At 47.6% G+C, this 21,355-nt stretch overlaps 2 protein-coding genes across 2 annotated transcripts in view; both read left to right on the top strand.

The window, feature by feature from the left end:
- The window catches only part of LOC139366644 (uncharacterized), a 46,038-nt gene extending 34,708 nt beyond the window's left edge, over nucleotides 1-11,330 (top strand). The window contains exons 2-3 of the mRNA XM_071104318.1: nucleotides 9,022-11,230; nucleotides 11,281-11,330. Of these exons, the coding sequence (XP_070960419.1) occupies nucleotides 9,022-11,230; nucleotides 11,281-11,330 (2,259 nt within the window). The remainder of the gene's footprint in view (nucleotides 1-9,021; nucleotides 11,231-11,280) is intronic.
- Nucleotides 10,985-21,355, top strand: part of LOC139366896 (rho guanine nucleotide exchange factor 4-like) — a 78,233-nt gene continuing 67,862 nt past the window's right edge. The window contains exon 1 of the mRNA XM_071104638.1: nucleotides 10,985-15,258. Within this exon, the coding sequence (XP_070960739.1) occupies nucleotides 11,374-15,258 (3,885 nt within the window). The 5' untranslated portion in view covers nucleotides 10,985-11,373. The remainder of the gene's footprint in view (nucleotides 15,259-21,355) is intronic.

Raw genomic sequence — 21,355 nt, 5'->3', positions numbered from 1 at the left:
CACTGGGTCATGAGCTGATAAATTTCACACACCTGCCGGCTGCTCCTGCATACCAACCGTCGCCTGGGCCACAAACACAAGCAGTTATTTCTGTAATAACAGCTTCTATTCCGCTGGTCTGTGTGCTCGTCTCTGTGTGCTCGTCTCTGTGCGCTCGTCTCTGTGCGCTCGTCTCTGTGCGCTCGTCTCTGTGCGCTCGTCTCTGTGCGCTCGTCTCTGTGCGCTCGTCTCCGTGCGCTCGTCTCCGTGCGCTCGTCTCCGTGCGCTCGTCTCCGTGCGCTCGTCTCCGTGCGCTCGTCTCCGTGCGCTCGTCTCCGTGCGCTCGTCTCCGTGCGCTCGTCTCCGTGCGCTCGTCTCTGTGTGCATTCGTGCATGTATGTAAGTAACAGATGGAGTAAGAGTGTGTGGTCTACTTTGTCAAGTGTATGGCATGCTGTGGCACTTCACACAGTCTGTCAATACCAGTGTCACCCCTTTGGATCACCCTTCTATCAATCGTGGGAACACACTGCTTTACCATAGTGATCTGAAGGACAGAAGGAAAGCAAGCTCAGGCAGTAACCACGACGATCTGACAAATGCCGTCTTGTGTTTGTTAGATTATTCCTCGTACGATTTTTGAGGCCCTAGTCGAGCCTGTTCTTCTATAGATAGACAGCTGGTCTATATTTCACAGAGTCTATCACTACCCCCCCCCCCTCCCTTACCCAGACCTCCTTATTTCAACTGGAAGGGTTTCCCTCCCAGAACCCAGTGAAGCGGTACCGTGATGGGCTGAGATGGGACCATGGTGCCATCCCCAGATTTAGTCCTGAAAACAACAGATGGCTTTGTTTTCAGGGCTGCAGTGCAGTTGGTGCTTGGTTTCACTGTGGATCTGGTAGAGTTATGAAGACCTGCCTGCCTGCCTGCCTGCCTGCCTGCCTGCCTGCCTGCCTGCCTGCCTCTCTGCCTGCCTGCCTCTCTGCCTGCCTGCCTCTCTGCCTGCCTGCCTCTCTGCCTGCCTGCCTCTCTGCCTGCCTGCCTCTCTGCCTGCCTGCCTCTCTGCCTGCCTGCCTGCCTCTCTGCCTGCCTGCCTGCCTCTCTGCCTGCCTCTCTGCCTGCCTCTCTGCCTGCCTCTCTGCCTGCCTGCCTCTCTGCCTCTCTGCCTGCCTCTCTGCCTGCCTGCCTGCCTGCCTCTCTGCCTGCCTCTCTGTCTGCCTCTCTGCCTGCCTCTCTGCCTGCCTCTCTGCCTGCCTCTCTGCCTGCCTGCCTCTCTGCCTCTCTGCCTGCCTCTCTGCCTCTCTGCCTGCCTGCCTCTCTGCCTCTCTGCCTGCCTGCCTGCCTCTCTGCCTCTCTGTCTGCCTGCCTCTCTGCCTCTCTGCCTGCCTGCCTGCCTCTCTGCCTCTCTGCCTGCCTGCCTGCCTGCCTCTCTGCCTGCCTGCCTGCCTCTCTGCCTGCCTGCCTCTCTGCCTCTCTGCCTGCCTGCCTGCCTCTCTGCCTGCCTGCCTCTCTGCCTGTCTGCCTGTCTCTCTGCCTGTCTGTCTGTCTTTCTGCCTGTCTGTCTGTCTTTCTGCCTGTCTGTCTGTCTGTCTCTCTGCCTGCCTCTTTGCCTGCCTCTCTGCCTGCCTCTCTGCCTGCCTGCCTGCCTCTCTGCCTGCCTGCCTCTCTGCCTGCCTGCCTCTCTGTCTCTCTGCCTCTCTGTCTCTCTGCCTCTCTGCCTCTCTGCCTGTCTGCCTCTCTGCCTGCCTGCCTCTCTGTCTCTCTGCCTGTCTGTCTGTCTCTCTGCCTGTCTGCCTGTCTGTCTGTCTGTCCCCCTTACACCTTACAAATTTCTAGCAAAGTGCATAGCATTAGAATTAAAAAGGCATTGTCAGATATTATTCATCCTAATCAGATAGTGTTTTTACATGGACGATACATTGGAGATAACATAAGACAAGTACTGGAAACAATAGAACACTTTGAAAGATCTGGGAAACCAGGCCTGGTATTCATAGCTGACTTTGAAATGGCTTTTGATAATGTACGACTGGAATTTATATATAAATGCCTGGAAAATTAGAATTTTGGAGAATCTCTTACACAATGGTTTATAGTTATGTATTATAACCCCAGGTGTAAAATAGTAAATAATGGAAGTATTCAACTGTCCAGATGAGCAAAACAAGGTTGTCCACTATCGGCATATCTATTTATTATGGCCATTGAAATCTTAGCTATTTAAATCAGATCCAACAATAATAACAAGGGCCTAGAAATCCAGGGCTTAAAAACAAAGGTGGCATTGTACGCTGACGATTCATGTTTACTTTTAAATCCACAATTTGATCCCTCCTCAGACTCTAGACACTAGACTCAGAGGATCTAGGTAATTTTTCTAACCTCTCTGGATTATGACCAAATGATGATATATGTGCTATATTACGTATTGGATCACAAAAAATATATAGCTTTTACATTACCGTGTAGTTTACCAATAACATGGTCTGAAGGTGAAGTGGACATACTCGGTTTTCATGTCCTGAAAGAAAGAAATTATCTCATTACAGTTCATTTTAATAGAAAGTTAGCAAAAACAGGTAAGATCTTGCTACTGTGGAAAGGAAAATACCTGTTTATTTGTGGAAAAATCACCCTGATTATCTCTTTAGTCATATCCCAGTTGATCTATTTGAATACGGCCATGCCTACACCTAGCGACTTGTTTTTTTAAATTTTATTATATGAGCAAAAGATATTCAATTTAATTTGGAACGGCAAAACAGACCAAATTAAACGTGCCTATTTATATTATGAATATGAATTTGGAGGGCTAACATTATTAAATATTACAGCATTAGCCCTCTTACTTCAGTCATACAAAAGTTATACTTAAATCAGAACTGGTTCTCTAGCAGATTAGTAAGAATGTCTTACCCCATGTTCAAGAATGGCCTTCTTTCCTTTATCAGATTGCAACCTCTCACTCTCGGTTATTTGAAAATGAAATTCTCTTCAAAATATCGCAATTTTTAAAACAAGCCATAGAAAGTTGGTTGCAATTTCAGTTTAATCCACCAGAAAAGAATGAACAAATAACATAAGAAATATTAGGGTTAAACTCAAATATACTAATTGATAAAAAAAATATACATTATTTTTGGAAACATAATCTTTGTAAATCATATCATACTGGTGGACTGGTGGAGTTATGTCACACATACAGCTAACAAAAATATACAAAAAACATCTGCTCTGCTCAAAATAACAACAAAAGAATTGCAGCATTACTGCAAAAATGGAAGAGGCAAGTGGAAAGTGGAACTTGTCCATCTGTTAAAGACCAAAATCGGTTAAAGAAAATTGTGATACTAAACAAGTATACGAGATTCATTTAAGGATCAAACAGTTGACAACTGTGACATATAGATTGCAAGATAGTTGGGAAGTTATTTTTGATGTACCGATTCCATGGCACACGGTTTATGAACTGATACACAAAACGAAGCTGGAATCTAAACTTTGTTTTTCTATTTAAATTATTATATGGGGGGACACACAACCATCCCAACTCTGCAGATTTTGCAACGAAGAGACAATCATCATTTGTTTTGGTACTGTTCAAATATGACTCACCACCTGGATTCGGTCTTATGGAGCAACATTTGTAATGTTTTTTTTACATTGGATAAAAGTAGAGACTCAGAGCTACAAAATGAAATATCATACACTGCATTTTTGAGGAACAATGGGAAAGTAATTCTCCTTTGAAAGTTGATAAACTTGTAAACTCACTTTTGTGAAAATGGGCTTTGAATGTTTTGGTATCTAGTGAAGAGCTCCTCTTTGTTGACAACAATTTCATTACGCTTTTTTGCCGACGTTTACTGACACCGGCCATATTCAATGGATGTTGTACACTTTAGCTTAAGACATGTAGCTGGCTAGCTAGGTAAACAATGTGTAAGATCCCAAGTCATGTTGTTACTACCCTGCATGAATCTGCTGGGAGCTAACCAAACAGGTTCAATGTTAGCTAGCTAACATTAGGCTCTAACTTGCAACGCAAACAGTTCTGGGATACAAATAATAACGTCATACATGTAACGCTAGCTAGGGAGCCAGCTAGCTAAAGTTAGCTACCTAGCTAACAGTACACTTTAGATTGAAATGAAACCATTTCTGTCAAAATCAGAAATGTGTAATATCTGAAATAGTCTAGCATTGGCTTGCTACAATCTTACCCGTATACTTCATCATGCATGATGGACGCGTCTTCCTGTTACGGATGCCATGCCATGGTTGCCCTTAGTTTGAAGATGTAATCCGGAGACAGGTGCTTTCTCCTTCTCTTTAGCTAATTCCACTGATTTCAAAACTCTATCCTCCAGAAAGTGGAGGGCAACATTTATGCAGCTCCACTACACAATAAAAACATTTAAAAGCCGTGTTCAACAGGATTACCAACACAGACTGACCAACTCAAATAGACAGAAGCCTTCAAAATGAATCAATCCGAAATCCTCTCTCGGCATGTCCAGTCCACTCATTATCTTAGCCAACCATGGCTAGTGGGTAGGTTGCTTGCGTTTTCTTGTGGCTAAACCAACAAGGCTCGTAAATTAACAATTGTATTCGTATTTACAAATGGCACACAAGTTCGTTATTAAGGCACATGAAAGTTCATATGTTCCAGAAAGCATTTCTGCCAAAAAAAGCATTTTGATTAAATATATATATTTTTTTTAAACGTTGAAATGGCTCCCTGTGAAGTCGTGATTTACGACATACGCCTAGTTTCCTGAAACGGGTCACATATGTAGCTTGTTTTTGGTCGCAGGTTCATGAATGGCTGAAGAATTGCAACATTTATCTGTAGCTAACTCTGCAAATAGCACTGCTGAGTGATTTAAAAAGTCCTAGTCAATCAATCAATCAAATAATAATACTCTTAGATTTGTGTATTTATTTTTAAACTATGAGAATAGAAAGGTTCAGAACTTTGTTGAAACATCACAGCAGAGTTGAAAAACATACAGTACCAGTCGAAAGTTTGGACACACCTACTCATTCCAGGGTTTCTCTTTATTTGGACTATTTTCTACATTGTAGAATAATAGTGAAGACATCAAAACTATGAAATAACACATATGGAATCATGTACTAACCAAAAAGTTTTAAACAAATCAAAATATATTTTAGATTTTAGATTCTTCAAAGTAGCCACCCTTTGCCTTGATGAAAGCTTTTGGCAGAGGCTGTCTATGTTCATAGTCAGTTGGTTAGAGTGTAGTTTGGTCATGTATGTATTAACATAGTCAGTTGGTTGTTGTGTAGTTAGGTAAAGTACGTATTTAAGTAGTCAGTCCTACTGTCTGTTAGATTGTGTGCAATCATGCATTGAGTCTGTCCATCATTGCTCCAGGTCTATTTATAAAGCTGCCTGGCTTCTTAGTGTCTTGTCTCATTGGTGTGATTTCCTGCCCCACCTCCACAGCCAGCCCCGCCTCTACAGCCAGGGCAGATTATTCTACAGCTAACTACTACAAGTGTCTTTATATTCAGCAGTTCAAGAGGCAGAGGCACTCGGCTTACTCAGGAGGATAGGTGATGGAACATAGACCAAGAGACAAAAAAGTGGAGGGAGAAGAGAGGAGTGGAGAGAGGAGGAGAGGGAAGAACGGGCGGTGTAGAGTGAAGGCGTGAGGGACGGAGGAGTGTACAGAGGAGTGTACAGAGGAGTGTACAGAGGAGTGTATGTCATTGTGTGTTCCATTGCGCGTGAGGGGCCATGGGAGCAGTGCTCAGCTGGGTTATTGCAAGCCTCTACACTGTGGTGGTGGAAACAGCTGTGATTGTGGGACTCGGCAGCGTAAGTTACAGCGCAGGAAAACCTTCTGTTGAGCCATATCTTCAGCCAAAGCTTCAGCCATATCTTCAGCCATATCTTCAGCCATATTTTCAGCCTTTATCTTCAGCCTTATCTTCAGCCTTAGCTTCAGCCATATCTTCAGCCATATCTTCAGCCTTTATCTTCAGCCTTAACTTCAGCCTTATCTTCAGCCTTACCTTCAATCTTATCTTCAGCCAAAGCTTCAGCCATATCTTCAGCCTTATCTTCAGCCTTATCTTCAGCCTTATCTTCAGCCTTATCTTCAGCCTTATCTTCAGCCTTATCTTCAGCCTTCTCTTCAGCCATATTTTCAGCCATATCTTCAGCCTTCTCTTCAGCCATATTTTCAGCCATATCTTCAGCCATATCTTCAGCCTTCTCTTCAGCCTTCTCTTCAGCCACATCTTCAGCCTTACCTTCAGCCTTACCTTCAGCCTGATCTTCAACCTTATCTTCAGCCTTATTTTCAGCCATATCTTCAGCCTGATTTTCAGCCTGATCTTCAGCCATATCTTCAGCCTGATTTTCAGCCTGATCTTCAGCCTGATCTTCAGCCTGATCTTCAGCCATATCTTCAGCCATATTTTCAGCGTGTGTGTGACATTAGCGATGGCTTCATCTTGATAACTACATAACTTTTCACGGAGAAAGTGATTGTCTTTTTTTACAAAAAGTGTGTTTGCGCAGTATGTTTGTAGAATGTAAATGTACATTGAATGAGAAGGGGTTTGAGAGAGAGAGAGAGAGAGCGCCTACACAGCCGTGTTTTCAAACCTTTAATATGGATGTGTAGTGGCCTCTGTAGTAATAGTTACACTACATGGCCAAAAGTATGTGGACACCCCTTCAAATTAGTGGATCTGGCTATTTTAGCCACACCCATGCAATCTCCATATTCAAACATTGGCAGTAGAATGGCCACCGTCGTAAGATGCCACCTTTCAAACATGTCAGTTGGTCAAGTTTCTGCCCTGCTAGAGCTGCCCTGGACAACCCCGGTCAGCTGTACGTGTTGATATTATGAGGTGGAAACGTCTAAGAGCAACAATGGCTCAGCAGCGAAGTGGTAGGCCACACAAGCTCACAGAACAGGACCATGAGTGCTGAAGCACGTAGCGCGTAAATCGTCTGTCCTCGGTGCAACACTCACTACCGAGTTCCAAACTGCCAATGTCAGCACAATAACTGTTCGTCGGGAGCTTCATGAAATGGGTTTACATGGCCGAGCAGCCATAGACAAGCCTTTCACGGAACCCAAACCGGCTGCGCGCATGCGCCATAGTGCATAAATTAATTTAAACGTGATCACAACACGTAGGTTAAAATCAAAACAAACTCTGAACTAATTGTATTAATTTGGGGACAGGTCGAAAAGCATTAAACATTTATGGCGATTTAGCTAGCTAGCTTGCTGTTGCTAGCTAATTTGTCCTGGGATATAAACATTGAGTTGTTATTTTACCTGAAATGCACAAGGTCCTCTACTCAGCCAATTAATCCACACATAAAACGGTCAACTGAATCGTTTCTAGTCATCTCTCTTCCTTCCAGGATTTTTCTTCTCTTGACTTTTTATTGCGATTGGCAACTTTCATAAATTAGGTGCATTACTGCCACTGACCTCGTTCATCTTTCAGTCACCAGCGTGGGTATAACCAATGAGGAGATGGCACGTGGGTACCTGCTTCTATAAACCAATTAGGAGATGGGAGAGGCAGGACTTGCAGTGCGATCCTCATCAGAAATAGAACTGATTGTGATTCTACTTTAGCCCTGGGCAACGCAGACGATTGTTGACGCGCGCACGAGCAGTGTGGGTGCAATAATTGAATAACAGATTTCTAAATTTATTTTGCAATGCTCGCGCACGCGACGAGAGCAGTGTGGTCAGCCTGTGGGATCACCATGTGCAATGCCGAGCGTCAGTTAGAGTGGTGTAAAGCTTCCACCATTGGACTGGAGCAGTGGAAACGCATTCTCTGGAGTGATGAATAATGCTTCACCATCTGGCAGTCTGATGGACAAATCTGGGTTTGGCGGATGCCAAGAGAACGCTACCTGCCCGAATGCATAGTGCCAACTGTAAAACTTGGAGGAGGAGGAATAATGGTCTGGGGCTGTTTTTCATGGTTTGGGCTAGGCCCCTCAGGCTAGGCCCCCACAATGACATTCTAGACAATTCTGTGCTTCCAACTTTGTGGCAACAGTTTGAGGAAGGCCCTTTCCTGTTTCAGCATTGCAATGCTGCTGTGCACAAAGTGAGGTCCATACACAAATGTTTTTTTGAGATGGGTGTGGAAGAACTTGACTGCTTGCACAGAGCCCTGACCTCAACCCCATTGATCACCTTTGGGATGAATTTGAACACCTATTGCGAGCCAGGCCTAATCGCCCAACATCAGTGCCCGACCTCACTAATGCTGTGGCTGAATGGAAGCAAGTCCCCGCAGCAATGTTCCAACATCTAGTGGAAAGCCTTTCCATAAGAGAGGAGGCTGTTATAGTAGCCAAGGGGGGAACGACTCCATATTAATGCCCATGATTTTGGAATGAGATGTTCGTCTAACAGGTATCCACATACTTTTGTCCACGTAGTGTATGTAGATAGATCCATTATTTGTCCTCTGCCAGATTTTCGCAGGTTGAGGAGATGTTTTGACAGTAATTAGAGAGAAACATGTTGTTCCTTTTCATGCCAGGCTCCTCGTCAACTGTACCTTCCCAGCGCCTGACGTTATTTCTTTCTCTGATTTACTGAATGCATCGGGGCCTGACGTTATATCTTTCTCTGATTTACTGAATGCACCGGGGCCTGGCGTTATATCTTTCTCTGATTTACTGAAGGCACCGGGGCCTGACGTTATATCTTTCTCTGATTTACTGAATGCGTCGGGGCCTGACGTTAAATCTTTCTCTGATTTACTGAAGGCACCGGGGCCTGACGTTATATCTCTTAGATTTACTGAAGGCATCGGGCCTGACGTTATACCTCTCTGATTTACTGAATGCACCGGGGCCTGACGTTCTATCTCTCTGATTTACTGAATGTACTGTGTTGTATGTAGAGTTATCTGAGCCTCTACAAGATCATCTTATTGCTATCAGACTCTTAGCAGTGTTAAGTTACTAGCGGAAAGCCTATCTCTCTTCTTTTTCTCTCTCTGCAGACCCAGGAAGCTCTAGAGGACTCGGAGGGACTGCAGAACACAGAGGGATTACAATTAGAGGTGGAGGAGGGGGATTTGGGACCCGGCGACCCCCAAGACTGGAGCCAGGACGAGGCGAGGAAGTGGAGCGGTGGTGGGAGTGACATCACCTCGTCGGAGGAGTACTTTGACTCGTGTTCATGGAACAGTGACACGTTGTGTGACACGCTGTCGGACCTGAGCGCGGACAGCAGCGAGGACTCTCTGTCTGCCATACTGGGGGTGGAGGACATACACACGGGATGGAAGAACAACAGCTACCACACCGCAGGGCACTGTAGAGCCAGACACACAGCAGAGAGGAGCCAGCACAACCACAGCACAGAGAACACAGAGACTCACGTATGCAGACCCAGCACAGAGAAACAGCCCAGCACAGATACAGCACAGAGTCAGCTTTGCAACACAGAGATAACAAACACATACTTAAACACAGAGAAATACAGCGTCGAGATTCATAACCAACAACACAGCACAGAGAAACTCACAGGGAAGAAGCAACACAAACACAGCACAGAGAAACTCACAGAGAAGAAGCAACACAAACACAGCACAGAGACAGAACCCCAGCGTAGCACAGAGAAACTCACAGAGAAGAAGCAACACAAACACAGCACAGAGACAGGAACCCAGCATAGCACAGAGAAACACACCACAGAGACAGATACCCAGCATAGCACAGAGAAACACATCACAGAGACAGATACCCAGCATAGCACAGAGAAACACAGCACAGTGGTTCATGTCACTCAAATCACCGGTCATCAGAAAACACTAATACACCAGACAGAGTCCCACAGACAAAATTGCCCAGCCGGACACCAGCTCGACATCTCACAAAGCACAGAAACGTTTACACAGAGAAACAGCACAGAGACACAAACGCAGAGCAGCACAGAGAAATGGTGCACAGTGTTAGCCAACACAGGTAGAGCAGGGAAAGAGAGCACAGGGTTAGCCAACACAGGGATATGTAATCAACATAGCATGGATATACAACATATAGATCTGCTGTCCACTCTGCACAGTGTAGAGAAACAGAATTCACAAATACACAGCAGTCACCTGGAGCAGGTAAGCCTTGCCAGCCAGAATATGTGTAGTACCAACAGACAGGTGAAACACAACCAGCACATTGTAGAGACACACTGCATAGACACACACAACACAACAGACACACACTGCATAGACACACACAACACAACAGAGACACACTGCATAGACACACACAACACAACAGACACACACTGCATAGACACACACAACACAACAGACACAAACTGCATAGACACACACAACACAGCCAAACCAGACACACACTGCAGACTCACACACAACACAGCCAAACCAGACACACACTGCAGACTCACACACAACACAGCCAAACCAGACACACACCGCAGACTCACACACAACACAGCCAAATCAGACACATACTGTGAAATTATTGCAGAGCCCAGTACTGACACACAGTGTACAGAAACACACACCACAGACACAATCTGTATGGACACACAATGCACAGAGAGGAGTAGTCCACCCACCTCAGAGACAGAGAGGAGTAGTCCACCCACCACAGAGAGGAGGAGTCCACCCACCTCAGAGACAGAGAGGAGTAGTCCACCCACCACAGAGAGGAGTAGTCCACCCACCACAGAGGCAGAGAGGGCTAGTCCACCCACCACAGAGGCAGAGAGGGCTAGTCCACCCACCACAGAGGCAGAGAGGACTAGTCCACACACCACAGAGGCAGAGAGGACTAGTCCACCCACCACAGAGGCAGAGAGGACTAGTCCACCCACCACAGAGGCAGAGAGGACTAGTCCACCCACCACAGAGGCAGAGAGGACTAGTCCACCCACCACAGAGAGGACTAGTCCACCCACCACAGAGAGGAGTAGTCCACCCACCACAGAGAGGAGTAGTCCACCCACCACAGAGGCAGAGAGGAGTAGTCCACCCACCACAGAGACAGAGAAGAGTAGTCCACCCACCACAGAGGCAGAGAGGACTAGTCCACCCACCACAGAGAGGAGTAGTCCACCCACCACAGTGAAATACAACCCAGCACCACACAGTTTAGAAACCACAGGGAAGGTCCATTCAGCCAGTCCATGTGTGGGTATCCCCAACGGACCTGTCACAAAGACCCAGCCTCAGGCCTTCCTCAGTGCTACAAAGACTCACGTTGAGGCATGCGGATCATGTGCCCACTGCCAGGAAGAGCACAAGGTGTGTGTCACAGCCAGAAACTCAGCAGAGCCACCTGAACCGTCGGGGACAGAGGAGACAGTGAATGGGTTCTGTTCAATCATGTCGTCCGTGGAGGCTGGACATCCTTTTGAGGTGGGACTTCCTTTAGAGGTGGGACTTCCTCCCTTGCTAGACACCCGTGTGCCCATACCTCTTTCCAACATCCTGTCACCTGATCTGTCTCTCTCACCATCGCAAAACAGGAAGGGGATCAACCAATTGGAATCACAGTTAGCCTCACCGGTCCCAGCTCCTGGGCTGGGCATTGAAGGAATGATACGAACACAGAGCGTTAGTTCACGACCACTGAAGAAGGATGCCGTTCAAACCCAGGGCCTAATCCCTGAGCTCCAGGACCAGTCGGGCTCCAGCACAGAGACACCCAGGGACAGTGAGCCCTCACCTGGGGAGATTACGAGGGATGAGGGCTGGCTGGGGGAAGGTTATACCTCCGTAGAGCTCCAGCCTGCTTCTGCTCATCCCCAGTCTGACGCTGTGGGGTGGAGGGAGGAATGCCTGCCCACCCACCCACGCTCCCTCCCCCACATAGACTGGCCGCCTCCCTCTGACAGGTCAGGATCAGAAGACTCAGAACACTCACAGCTGTTATCAAAGACCTCGACTAGAGAGGACAGGACAGGACCAACCCATTCCCTGCCCGGGGTGAGAGAGGAGGAGGAGGAGGAGGAGGAGAAAGAAGAAGATTGCCATGTTTACAGTCAACAGGAACAGGCAGTTGAAAGCACATCCTGCCCTGAATCAGCACAGCCAAACACTGTTAAAACAGCAGAATTCTCTGACCATACAGACACTGACTCTGACCATGTTGGGCTGTCAAGCACAGAGGAGACGGAGGATGCTATATTCCCCTACAGTCCTACAGGAGTCTTCGTAGAGATCACTAGTGATCTGTATGTTGATCTCTGCACACAAGGTGTTTCTAGTGACATAGGCCAAGGGTCAAACCAACCTACAGAGACTGAGCCTCTTCAGGGAGACAGCACAGAACCACCTGCCTTAGATCAGGAGACTGTACCACTGAGTAGGATAGAGATAACTGTGGGAGCAGACTTTTCTGTTACCATAGGAATAGACTCTCCTGTTATCGTGGGAACAGACTCTCCTGTTATCGTGGGAACAGACTCTCCTGTTACCGTGGGAACAGACTCTCCTGTTATCGTGGGAACAGATTCTCCTGTTATCGTGGGAACAGACTCTCCTGTTACCGTGGGAACAGACTCTCCTGTGTGTAAAGAACAGGTCCATAGCCGCCGGGATCACCTAGAGATCCACCACAGGATCCCTGAGCCTCCCTCTCCCTGCCCTGTGCCACCCTCAATCATTTCTCTGTCCTCCCTCTCTAACTCCAACAACCACACCAAGGCCAGTGAAAGGTTGTGGTCAGGGTCTCTCTGTATGAGGGGCCAGATGTCAGAGCAGTGGTCCTCTGAGGTAGAGATAAAGGTAGCCCACCAGAGCAGGTCAAAGGAGTGTGGGGATAAAACTGATGGGGAGTCCCCTTCCCTGACTGAGCCCGCAACGTTAACCTCAAAATTCCTGGGGGAGACCAATGACACCCTGGACAGCGCTCTTGAAGACCCCCCTCAGGATTCTGAGAAGTTCCTGTCCCTCATGGACTACCACCCTTGCTGGTGCAGTGATGACTCAGCCGTGTCCTGGCTGGAGGATGAGTATCTCTTCAGCCTGGCTGAGGTGGAAGAGCTGGAGAGGCTTCAGAGAGAGGGTTACAGAGACGCCCCTAATCAGAACCATACAGACTGGAGAGGAGACATCTCTAACCATACAGACACTACAGACTGGAGAGGAGACATCTCTAACCATACAGACACTACAGAGTGTAGGGAGGCTAATTGTGCTGCAAACAGTACAACAGGCCTCTCTGAACCCTTATCTTCCTACCTGGAGACCAGAAGCCTGCTATTGGACAGTGCGGAGAAGGAGAAGGGCCAGCAGCCCATTCCCCACCAATCCCCCAAGCCTCCCTGGGACAGAGACAGACAGGAGTGTAGCAACTCACCTGAGACTTTAGGATTAGAGGACAGTTGGTTTACTGAGGAGGACAGCTCATATAGATCCTACCTCCAGACCAGCTCTCACCCTACCCTCCTGCAGCAGGATCGTGAGGTGAGGATCGTGAGGTACCCCTATCCCGGCGTCAGTCTCAACCTGCTCTCCCTTACTAGCCTGGAAACCATCCTAGAGGCTGATCCCGACCACTCCCTGGACAACTCTGGGACAGTGGAAGATGAGACTGGGGATGAGGAGGAAGATAAGGAGTGGAGAAAGATTGTTAGGATAAGGCCCACTGAGGAGGACAGAGGCACCGTTCTTCTGTCTGGTGACATCATCATATCCTATGTGCCCACTTTCAGCACGTCGTCGTGTCGCCCTGAGGACTTGTCCAGTATCGAGTCGTCAGAGCACCAGCTGGTCTTGTCGACCTTTGACCCCGATGACCCCAGGGTCATGATCTTACCACACGACAGGGACGCCTCGGGCAGCGAGAGATGCTCCAGTCCCACCCCCACCTCTGTGTCCTACGATTTTGACACCACCAGCACTAACAGTGAGGAGACGGAAGAGTCCATCCTGCCTGTCTCGGGGGGGAACGCTAACCTCCACAAACCCATGAAGAGCAAGTCTAAAGGAGGCCGGTCGGGGAGCACCAAGAGCTCCAAGTTCTCTGTCTTCTCCAAGATGCCTTCCTTCAGGAAGAAGAACAGTCTGAAGAACTCCAAGGTGGACAGCTCGCCCCGGGACTCACCCGACCTGGGCCTGGGAAGGGAACTGGGGGGAGACGCCTCAGACAACGACAGTGTCTTTTTGACGGCCCAGCAGGCCTTCTCCTCTGGTCCGGTGGGTTGCTACGAGACAGAGGAGGAGGACTACAGCTTCTTCCCCTCCACGCCTCGCGCCCGCCACGTCCGCCTGCTCTTCAGGGAGGGGTCCAGCAGCCCAGACACCCCTCTGACCTCCCAGCCCGGAGGTCTCAGACACAACCAGACTGGGGCCCCCGAGGGCCTGCACGGCTACAAGAGGAGCAAGAGCTCTGACAGCCTCAACCTCCGCATGCGCTTCGCCCAGGCCCACAAGTCCCTATCCGGCCTGTTTGAGTCTCGCTCCATGGATAAGGAGAACGAGGAGGAACAGGGGAGCGTTGAGACAAGGAGTGAAGGGAAGGTGGGGCGAGCCAAACAGTCCTGGAGGAGGCTGAGGGCCAAAGAGGCTGAGCTGGTGAGGAGTACCCTGTCTGTCCCGGTCGGGAATGGGGTCGCGGGAGAGGACGGTGGGGGTTTGAGGACGCCCAGACAGATCCACAGTGACTATGCATCCCGCTCGGCCTCAGGCTTAGTGCTCAGTGTCCCTGGGTCCCCCTCTTCTCTCAGGGCTCTGAATCTCACCGACCACTTCACCAAGAGGGGCCTGCAGGACAGGAGGGAAGGGAAAGTCCCGCCCAAAGACCTGTCAATCAACTTCTCAGACTCCGGACCGCCGTACTCGCAAGACTCTGAGGCTCCGCCCGCAAATGAATCCAGCGCCCTGTCGCCCATGAGCCCCGCCTCCCTGGCTGCATTAGCCAATCAGCTGTCCTGGTCCCCAGGGGGAGGCTATGAGAGCACCATTTCTAGCATGGTAGCTATACCAGACACCCCAGTGAGACCCATGAGCCCCAAGCCCCACAGCCCCAGACCTGCTGCCCAGCACAGGTCTATCTGTTACCCCCCCACTGTCTCTGCCCGGGCCTCAGTCCTGTCCCTGCTCCTCATGGGCCAGTCAGCCAGTGTAGAGGGCCTGTCTGACCCGCCAGAGAAGCCCAAGACCCTGAAGCCCCGAGCTGGGCCGTTAGACTCCTCCTCCCTCAGTCCATTGGAGGAAAGAGAAGTGGACAGTCTGCTTACACCTATGTTCTTCAAACAGTTTGAGGTAAGGCACAGCTATTGGATAACAAAGGCTTATCATTTGACGGTTTGCATGTGTTTTGTTAAGCTGATTTTCTATGGCAGGCAGGGATGGCCTTGTGTGTAACTGAAATAACTGACAATAACTGAGAATAACAACTGGTAATAACTGAAAACAACTGAAAACAACTGAAAATATTGAAATAACTGTCAAAACTGATAACTGATATAACTGATAATAACAACTGGCAATAACTGAAAACAACTGAAAATATTGAAATAACTGTCAAAACTGATAACTGATATAACTGATAATAACTCATAACTCATAACTGAAATAACTCATATAACTGATAATAACGGGTATACAACCAGAAATAACGGGAATAACCTATATTCGCCAATAATAACTGATATGCCTGCTAATGACTGATGCGTCAGTTGGATCGGTTATTATCAGTTGTATCGGTTATTATCAGTTATTATCAGTTATTTCAGCTAACTGATAACTGATATTTTTGATATTACCGAAATATCTGATATTAACTGGAATAATGAAAATAACTTAATTAAACCTGAACTCACACAACTGAAATAACTGATCACTGATAATAACTGAAAATAACTGAAATAAAGCATAATAACCGATGATAATTGATAACTGAAAATAACTGATATGACCGATAATAGCCGATATAACTGACAATAACTAATATTAACTGATATTACTGATATTACTGAAATAACTGGTAGAGATACTCTGAATGATCGGCTATGAAAAGCCAACTGACATTTACTCCTGAGGTGCTGACCTGTTGCACCCTCTACAACCACTGTGATTATTATTATTTGACCCTGCTAGCCATCTATGAACATTTGAACATCTTTGCCATGTTCTGTTACAATATCCACCCGGCACAGGCAGAAGAGGACTGGCCACCCCTCATAGCCTGGTTCCTCTCTAGGTTTCTTCCTAGGTTCTGGCCTTTCTAGGGAGTTTTTCTTAACCACCGTGCTTCTACACCTGCATTGCTTGTTGTTTGGGGTTTTAGGCTGGTATTCTGTACAGCACTTTGTGACATCAGCTGATGTAAGAAGGGCTTTATAAGTAAATTTGATTGTAATTTGATTGATATAACTGATATTACTGAATTATAACCGATAATAACCAATTAAAGGCCCTCCCGGATGGCGCAGTGGTCTAAGGCACTGCATCGCAGTGCTAGTTGTGCCAATAGAGATTCTGGGTTCGAGCCCAGGCTCTGTCGCAGCCGTCCGCGAACGGGAGGTCCATGGTTTGATCCACAATTGGCCCAGCGTCGTCCGGGTTAGGGAGGGTTTGGCCGGCAGGGATATCCTTGTCTCATCGCTCACTAGCGACTCCTGTGTCGGGCTGGGGGCAGTGCATGCTGACCAGGTCGCCAGGTGTACGGTGTTTCCTCCGACACATTGGTGCGGCTTGCTTCCGGGTTGGATGTGCATTGTGTCAAGAAGCAGTGCGGCTAGGTTGAGTTGTGTTTCGGAGAACGCATGTCTCTCGACCTTCGCCTCTCCCAACTGCGACTTGGCCAAGATAAAGCAAAGCAGTGTGACACAAACAACAACACAGAGTTACACATGGAATAAACAAACGTACAGTCAGTAACACAATAGAAAGTCTGTATACAGTGTGTGCAAATGTAGTAGATTAGGGAGGAAAGGCTTTGAATAGGCCGTAGTGGGGAAATAATTACAATTTCGCATTAATACTGGGGTGATAGATGTGCAGAAGATGATGTGTAAGTAGAGATACTGGGGTGCAAAGGAGCAAAAAAACAAAAAACAACAACATGGGGATGAGGTAGTTGGGTGGGCTATTTACAGATGGGCTGTGTACAGGTGCAGTGATCGGTAAGCTACTCTGACAGCTGATGCTTAGAGTTAGTGAGGGAGATATTAGCTTCAGTGATTTTTGCAATTCGTTCCAGTCAATGGCAGCAGAGGACTGGAAGGAAAGGCGGCCAAAGGAAGTTTTGGCTTTGGGGATGACCAGTGAATTATACCAGCTGGAGCACGTGCTACGGGTGGGTGTTGCTATGGTGACCAGTGAGCTGAGATAAGGCAGGGCTTTACCTAGCAAAGACTTATAGATGACCTGGAGCCAGTGGGTTTTGCGACGAATATGTAGCGAGGGCCAGCCAACGAGAGCATACAGGTCGCAGTGGTAGGTAGTATGTGGGGCTTTGGTGACAAATCGGGATGCCACTGTGATAGTCTTCATTCAAGTTGCGGAGTAGAGTGTTGGAGGCTATTTTGTAAATGACATCGCCAAAGTCGAGGATCGGTAGGATAGTCAGTTTTACGAGGGTATGTTTGGCAGCATGAGTGAAGAAGGCTTTGTTTTGAAATAGGAAGCCGTTTTTAGATTTAATTTTGGATTCTGGAAGGAGAGTTTACAGTCTAACCAGACACCTAGGTATTTGTAGTTGTCCACATATTCTAAGTCGGAACCGTACAGAGTAGTAATGCTGGACGGCTGGGCAGGTGTGGGCAGCGATCAGTTGAAGAGCATGCATTTAGTTTTTTCTGCATTTAAGAGCAGTTGGAGGCCACGGGAAGGAGTATTGTATGGCATTGAAGCTTGTTTGGAAGGTTGTTAGCATTTTGTCCAAAGAAGGGCCAGATGTATACAGAATGGTGTCGTCTGCGTAGAGGTGGATCAGAGAATCACCAGCAGCAAGAGCGACATTGATAAATACAGAGAAAATAGTAGCCCCGAGAATTGAACCCTGTGGTACCACCATAGAGACTGCCAGAGGTCCGGACAACAGGCCCTCTGATTTGACACACTGAACTCTATCTGAGAAGTAGTTGGTGAACCAGGCAAGGCAGTCATTTGAGAAACCAAGGCTGTCGAGTCTGCCAATAAGAATGTGGTGATTGACAGAGTCGAAAGCCTTGGCCAGGTCGATGAAGACGGCTTGCCTTTATCGATGGCGGTTATGATATCGTTTAGGACCTTGAGCGTGGCTGAGGTGCACCCATGACCAGCTCGGAAACCAGATTGCATAGTGGCGAAGGTACGGTGGGATTCGAAATGGCCGGTGGTCTGTTTGTTAACTTGACTTTCAAAGATTTTAGAAAGGCAGGGCAGGATGGATATAAGTTTATAACAGTTTGGGTCTTGAGTGTCTCCCCCTTTGAAGAGGGGGATGACCGCGGCAGCTTTCCAATTTTTAGGGATCTCAAACGATACAAACGTGAGGTTGAACAGGCCAGTAATAGGGGTTGCAACAATTTTGGCAGATAATTTTAGAAAGAGAGGGTCCAGATTGTCTAGCCCAGCTGATTTGTAGGGATCCAGACTTTGCAGCTCTTTCGGAACATCAGCTTTCTGGATTTGGGTGAAGTAGAAGCGGGGGGGGGGGGGGGGGCTTGGGCAAGTTGCTGCAGGGGGAGCAGAGCTGTTGGGTAGGGGTAGCCAGGTGGAAAACATGGCCAGACGTACAAAAATGCTTATTGAAATTCTTGATATCATAGATTTATCGGTGGTGACAGTGTTTCCTAGCCTCTGTGTAGTGGGCAGCTGGGAAGAGGTGCTCTTATTCTCCATGGACTTTAAAGTGTCCCAAAACCTTTTGGAACTACTGCTTCAGGATGCAAACTTCTGTTTGATTAATTTAAGCTGGCCTTTGCTTTCCTAACTGACTGAGTATATTGGTTCCTAACTTCCCTGAAAAGTTGCATATCGCGGGGGCTATTTGATGCTAATGCAGTACGACACAGGATGTTTTGTCTAGGTCAAAGGCAGTCAGGTCTGGAGTGAACCAAGGGCCAGTCAGGCCTGTTCTTCTTAGTTTTTTGAATGGGGCATGCTTATTTAAGATGGTGAGGAAAGCACTTTAAAAGAACAACCAGACATCATCTACTGATGTGATGAGGTCAATATCCTTCCATAATACCAGGGCCAGGTTGATTAGAAAGGCCTGCTCACTGAATTTTTTTAGGGAGCGTTTGACAGTGATGAGTGTTGGTCATTTGACCGTGGACCCATTATGAACGCAGGCAATGAGGCAGTGATCGCTGAGATCTTGGTTGAAGACAGCAGAGGTGTATTTAGAGGGCAAGTTGGTCAGGATGAAATCTATGAGGGTGATGACCTGACTGTCAGTTTAACATCATGATAGAATGACCTGACTGTCAGTTTAACATCATGATAGAATGACCTGACTGTCAGTTTAACATCATGATAGAATGACCTGACTGTCAGTTTAACATCATGATAGAATGACCTGACTGTCAGTTTAACATCATGATAGAATGACCTGACTGTCAGTTTAACATCATGATAGAATGACCTGACTGTCAGTTTAACATCATGATAGAATGACCTGACTGTCAGTTTAACATCATGATAGAATGACCTGACTGTCAGTTTAACATCATGATAGAATGACCTGACTGTCAGTTTAACATCATGATAGAATGACCTGACTGTCAGTTTAACATCATGATAGAATGACCTGACTGTCAGTTTAACATCATGATAGAATGACCTGACTGTCAGTTTAATATCATGATAGAATGACCTGACTGTCAGTTTAACATCATGATAGAATGACCTGACTGTCAGTTTAACATCATGATTCAGCAGCCATGTTAACCCCTGCTCCATCAAGAGGATGAGGGAAGGCCAGGCAGGGTGCACTATGGGATAAAGTGTTGACTGTCTTTAGTTAGTCTTCTCCCGTCCCGTCCCGTCCCGCCTGCTCTGAAACAGCCCAGCAGCCTTACACAGCAGACAGCTGGGAGGGGGCCGGTGTGTTCAAGCCCCCCCTAGTGGAGTTTGCAGGAAGCACCCAGCAGTGATCCAGGCGTGTTTTGTCTAGATGGGAAGCAGCCAGGGCCGGACTACTGCATTTGGGGCCCCGGGCCTCCTACCTCCAGGGGGCTCCCCCAAACTGCTAACTTGCTGTATTTCAACACATTCTGACATGGGGCAGAGAGAAAAAAAATGGCATAATGTTATTCTACACATTTTGTCATGAGGCTGGGAGAAAGTGTTCCTGTTTTAAAGCTAGTTTCCTTCAATTCGACACATTTTGCTATGGGGCAGAGAGAAAAATTGTCTGTTTGATGTCATGGGGGGTTTTAGGGCAGCAGATAGCCTTAAGGTTAAGGTGGTGGGCCTGTAACCGAAAGGTTGCTGGTTCGAATACCGTAGCCAACAAGGTGGGGGGAAAAAAACGTGTCACTGTGTTTGATCAATGCACTTAACTGTAATTGCTTAAGGGGTTCTGTACAATGGTGACCCACTCCCTGTGGGTGTTTCAGGGGTTCTGTACAATGGTGACCCACTCCCTGTGGGTGTTTCAGGGGTTCTGTACAATGTTGACACACTCCCTGTGGGTGTTTCAGGGGTTCTGTACAATGGTGACCCACTCCCTGTGGGTGTTTCAGGGGTTCTGTACAATGGTGACCCACTCCATGTGGGTGTTTCAGGGGTTCTGTACAATGGTGACCCACACCCCGTGGGTGTTTCAGGGGTTCTGTACAATGGTGACCCACTCCCTGTGGGTGTTTCAGGGGTTCTGTACAATGGTGACCCACTCCCTGTGGGTGTTTCAGGGGTTCTGTACAATGGTGACCCACTCCCTGTGGGTGTTTCAGGGGTTCTGTACAATGGTGACCCACTCCCTGTGGGTGTTTCAGGGGTTCTGTACAATGGTGACCCACTCCCTGTGGGTGTTTCAGGGGTTCTGTACAATGGTGACCCACTCCCTGTGGGTGTTTCAGGGGTTCTGTACAATGGTGACCCACTCCCTGTGGGTGTTTCAGGGGTTCTGTACAATGGTGACCCACTCCCTGTGGGTGTTTCAGGGGTTCTGTACAATGGTGACCCACTCCCTGTGGGTGTTTCAGGGGTTCTGTACAATGGTGACCCACTCCCTGTGGGTGTTTCAGGGGTTCTGTACAATGGTGACCCACTCCCTGTGGGTGTTTCAGGGGAAGTTGTGATGAGCAAACAACATTTCCATTACACTCTTGTGCGTAGCAGGACACATTTAAATACTCTCCAAATGATTATCATTGGTTTTTAAAACGGCTAAATATTCTCTCATTCTCATGTCAAGATATGAAGA

This window comes from Oncorhynchus clarkii, chromosome 15, assembly GCF_045791955.1.
Source record: "Oncorhynchus clarkii lewisi isolate Uvic-CL-2024 chromosome 15, UVic_Ocla_1.0, whole genome shotgun sequence".
Classification (NCBI taxonomy): domain Eukaryota; kingdom Metazoa; phylum Chordata; class Actinopteri; order Salmoniformes; family Salmonidae; genus Oncorhynchus; species Oncorhynchus clarkii.
Note: the sequence above shows the minus strand (reverse complement) of the source record. Positions and strands in the feature narration are given on the sequence as shown.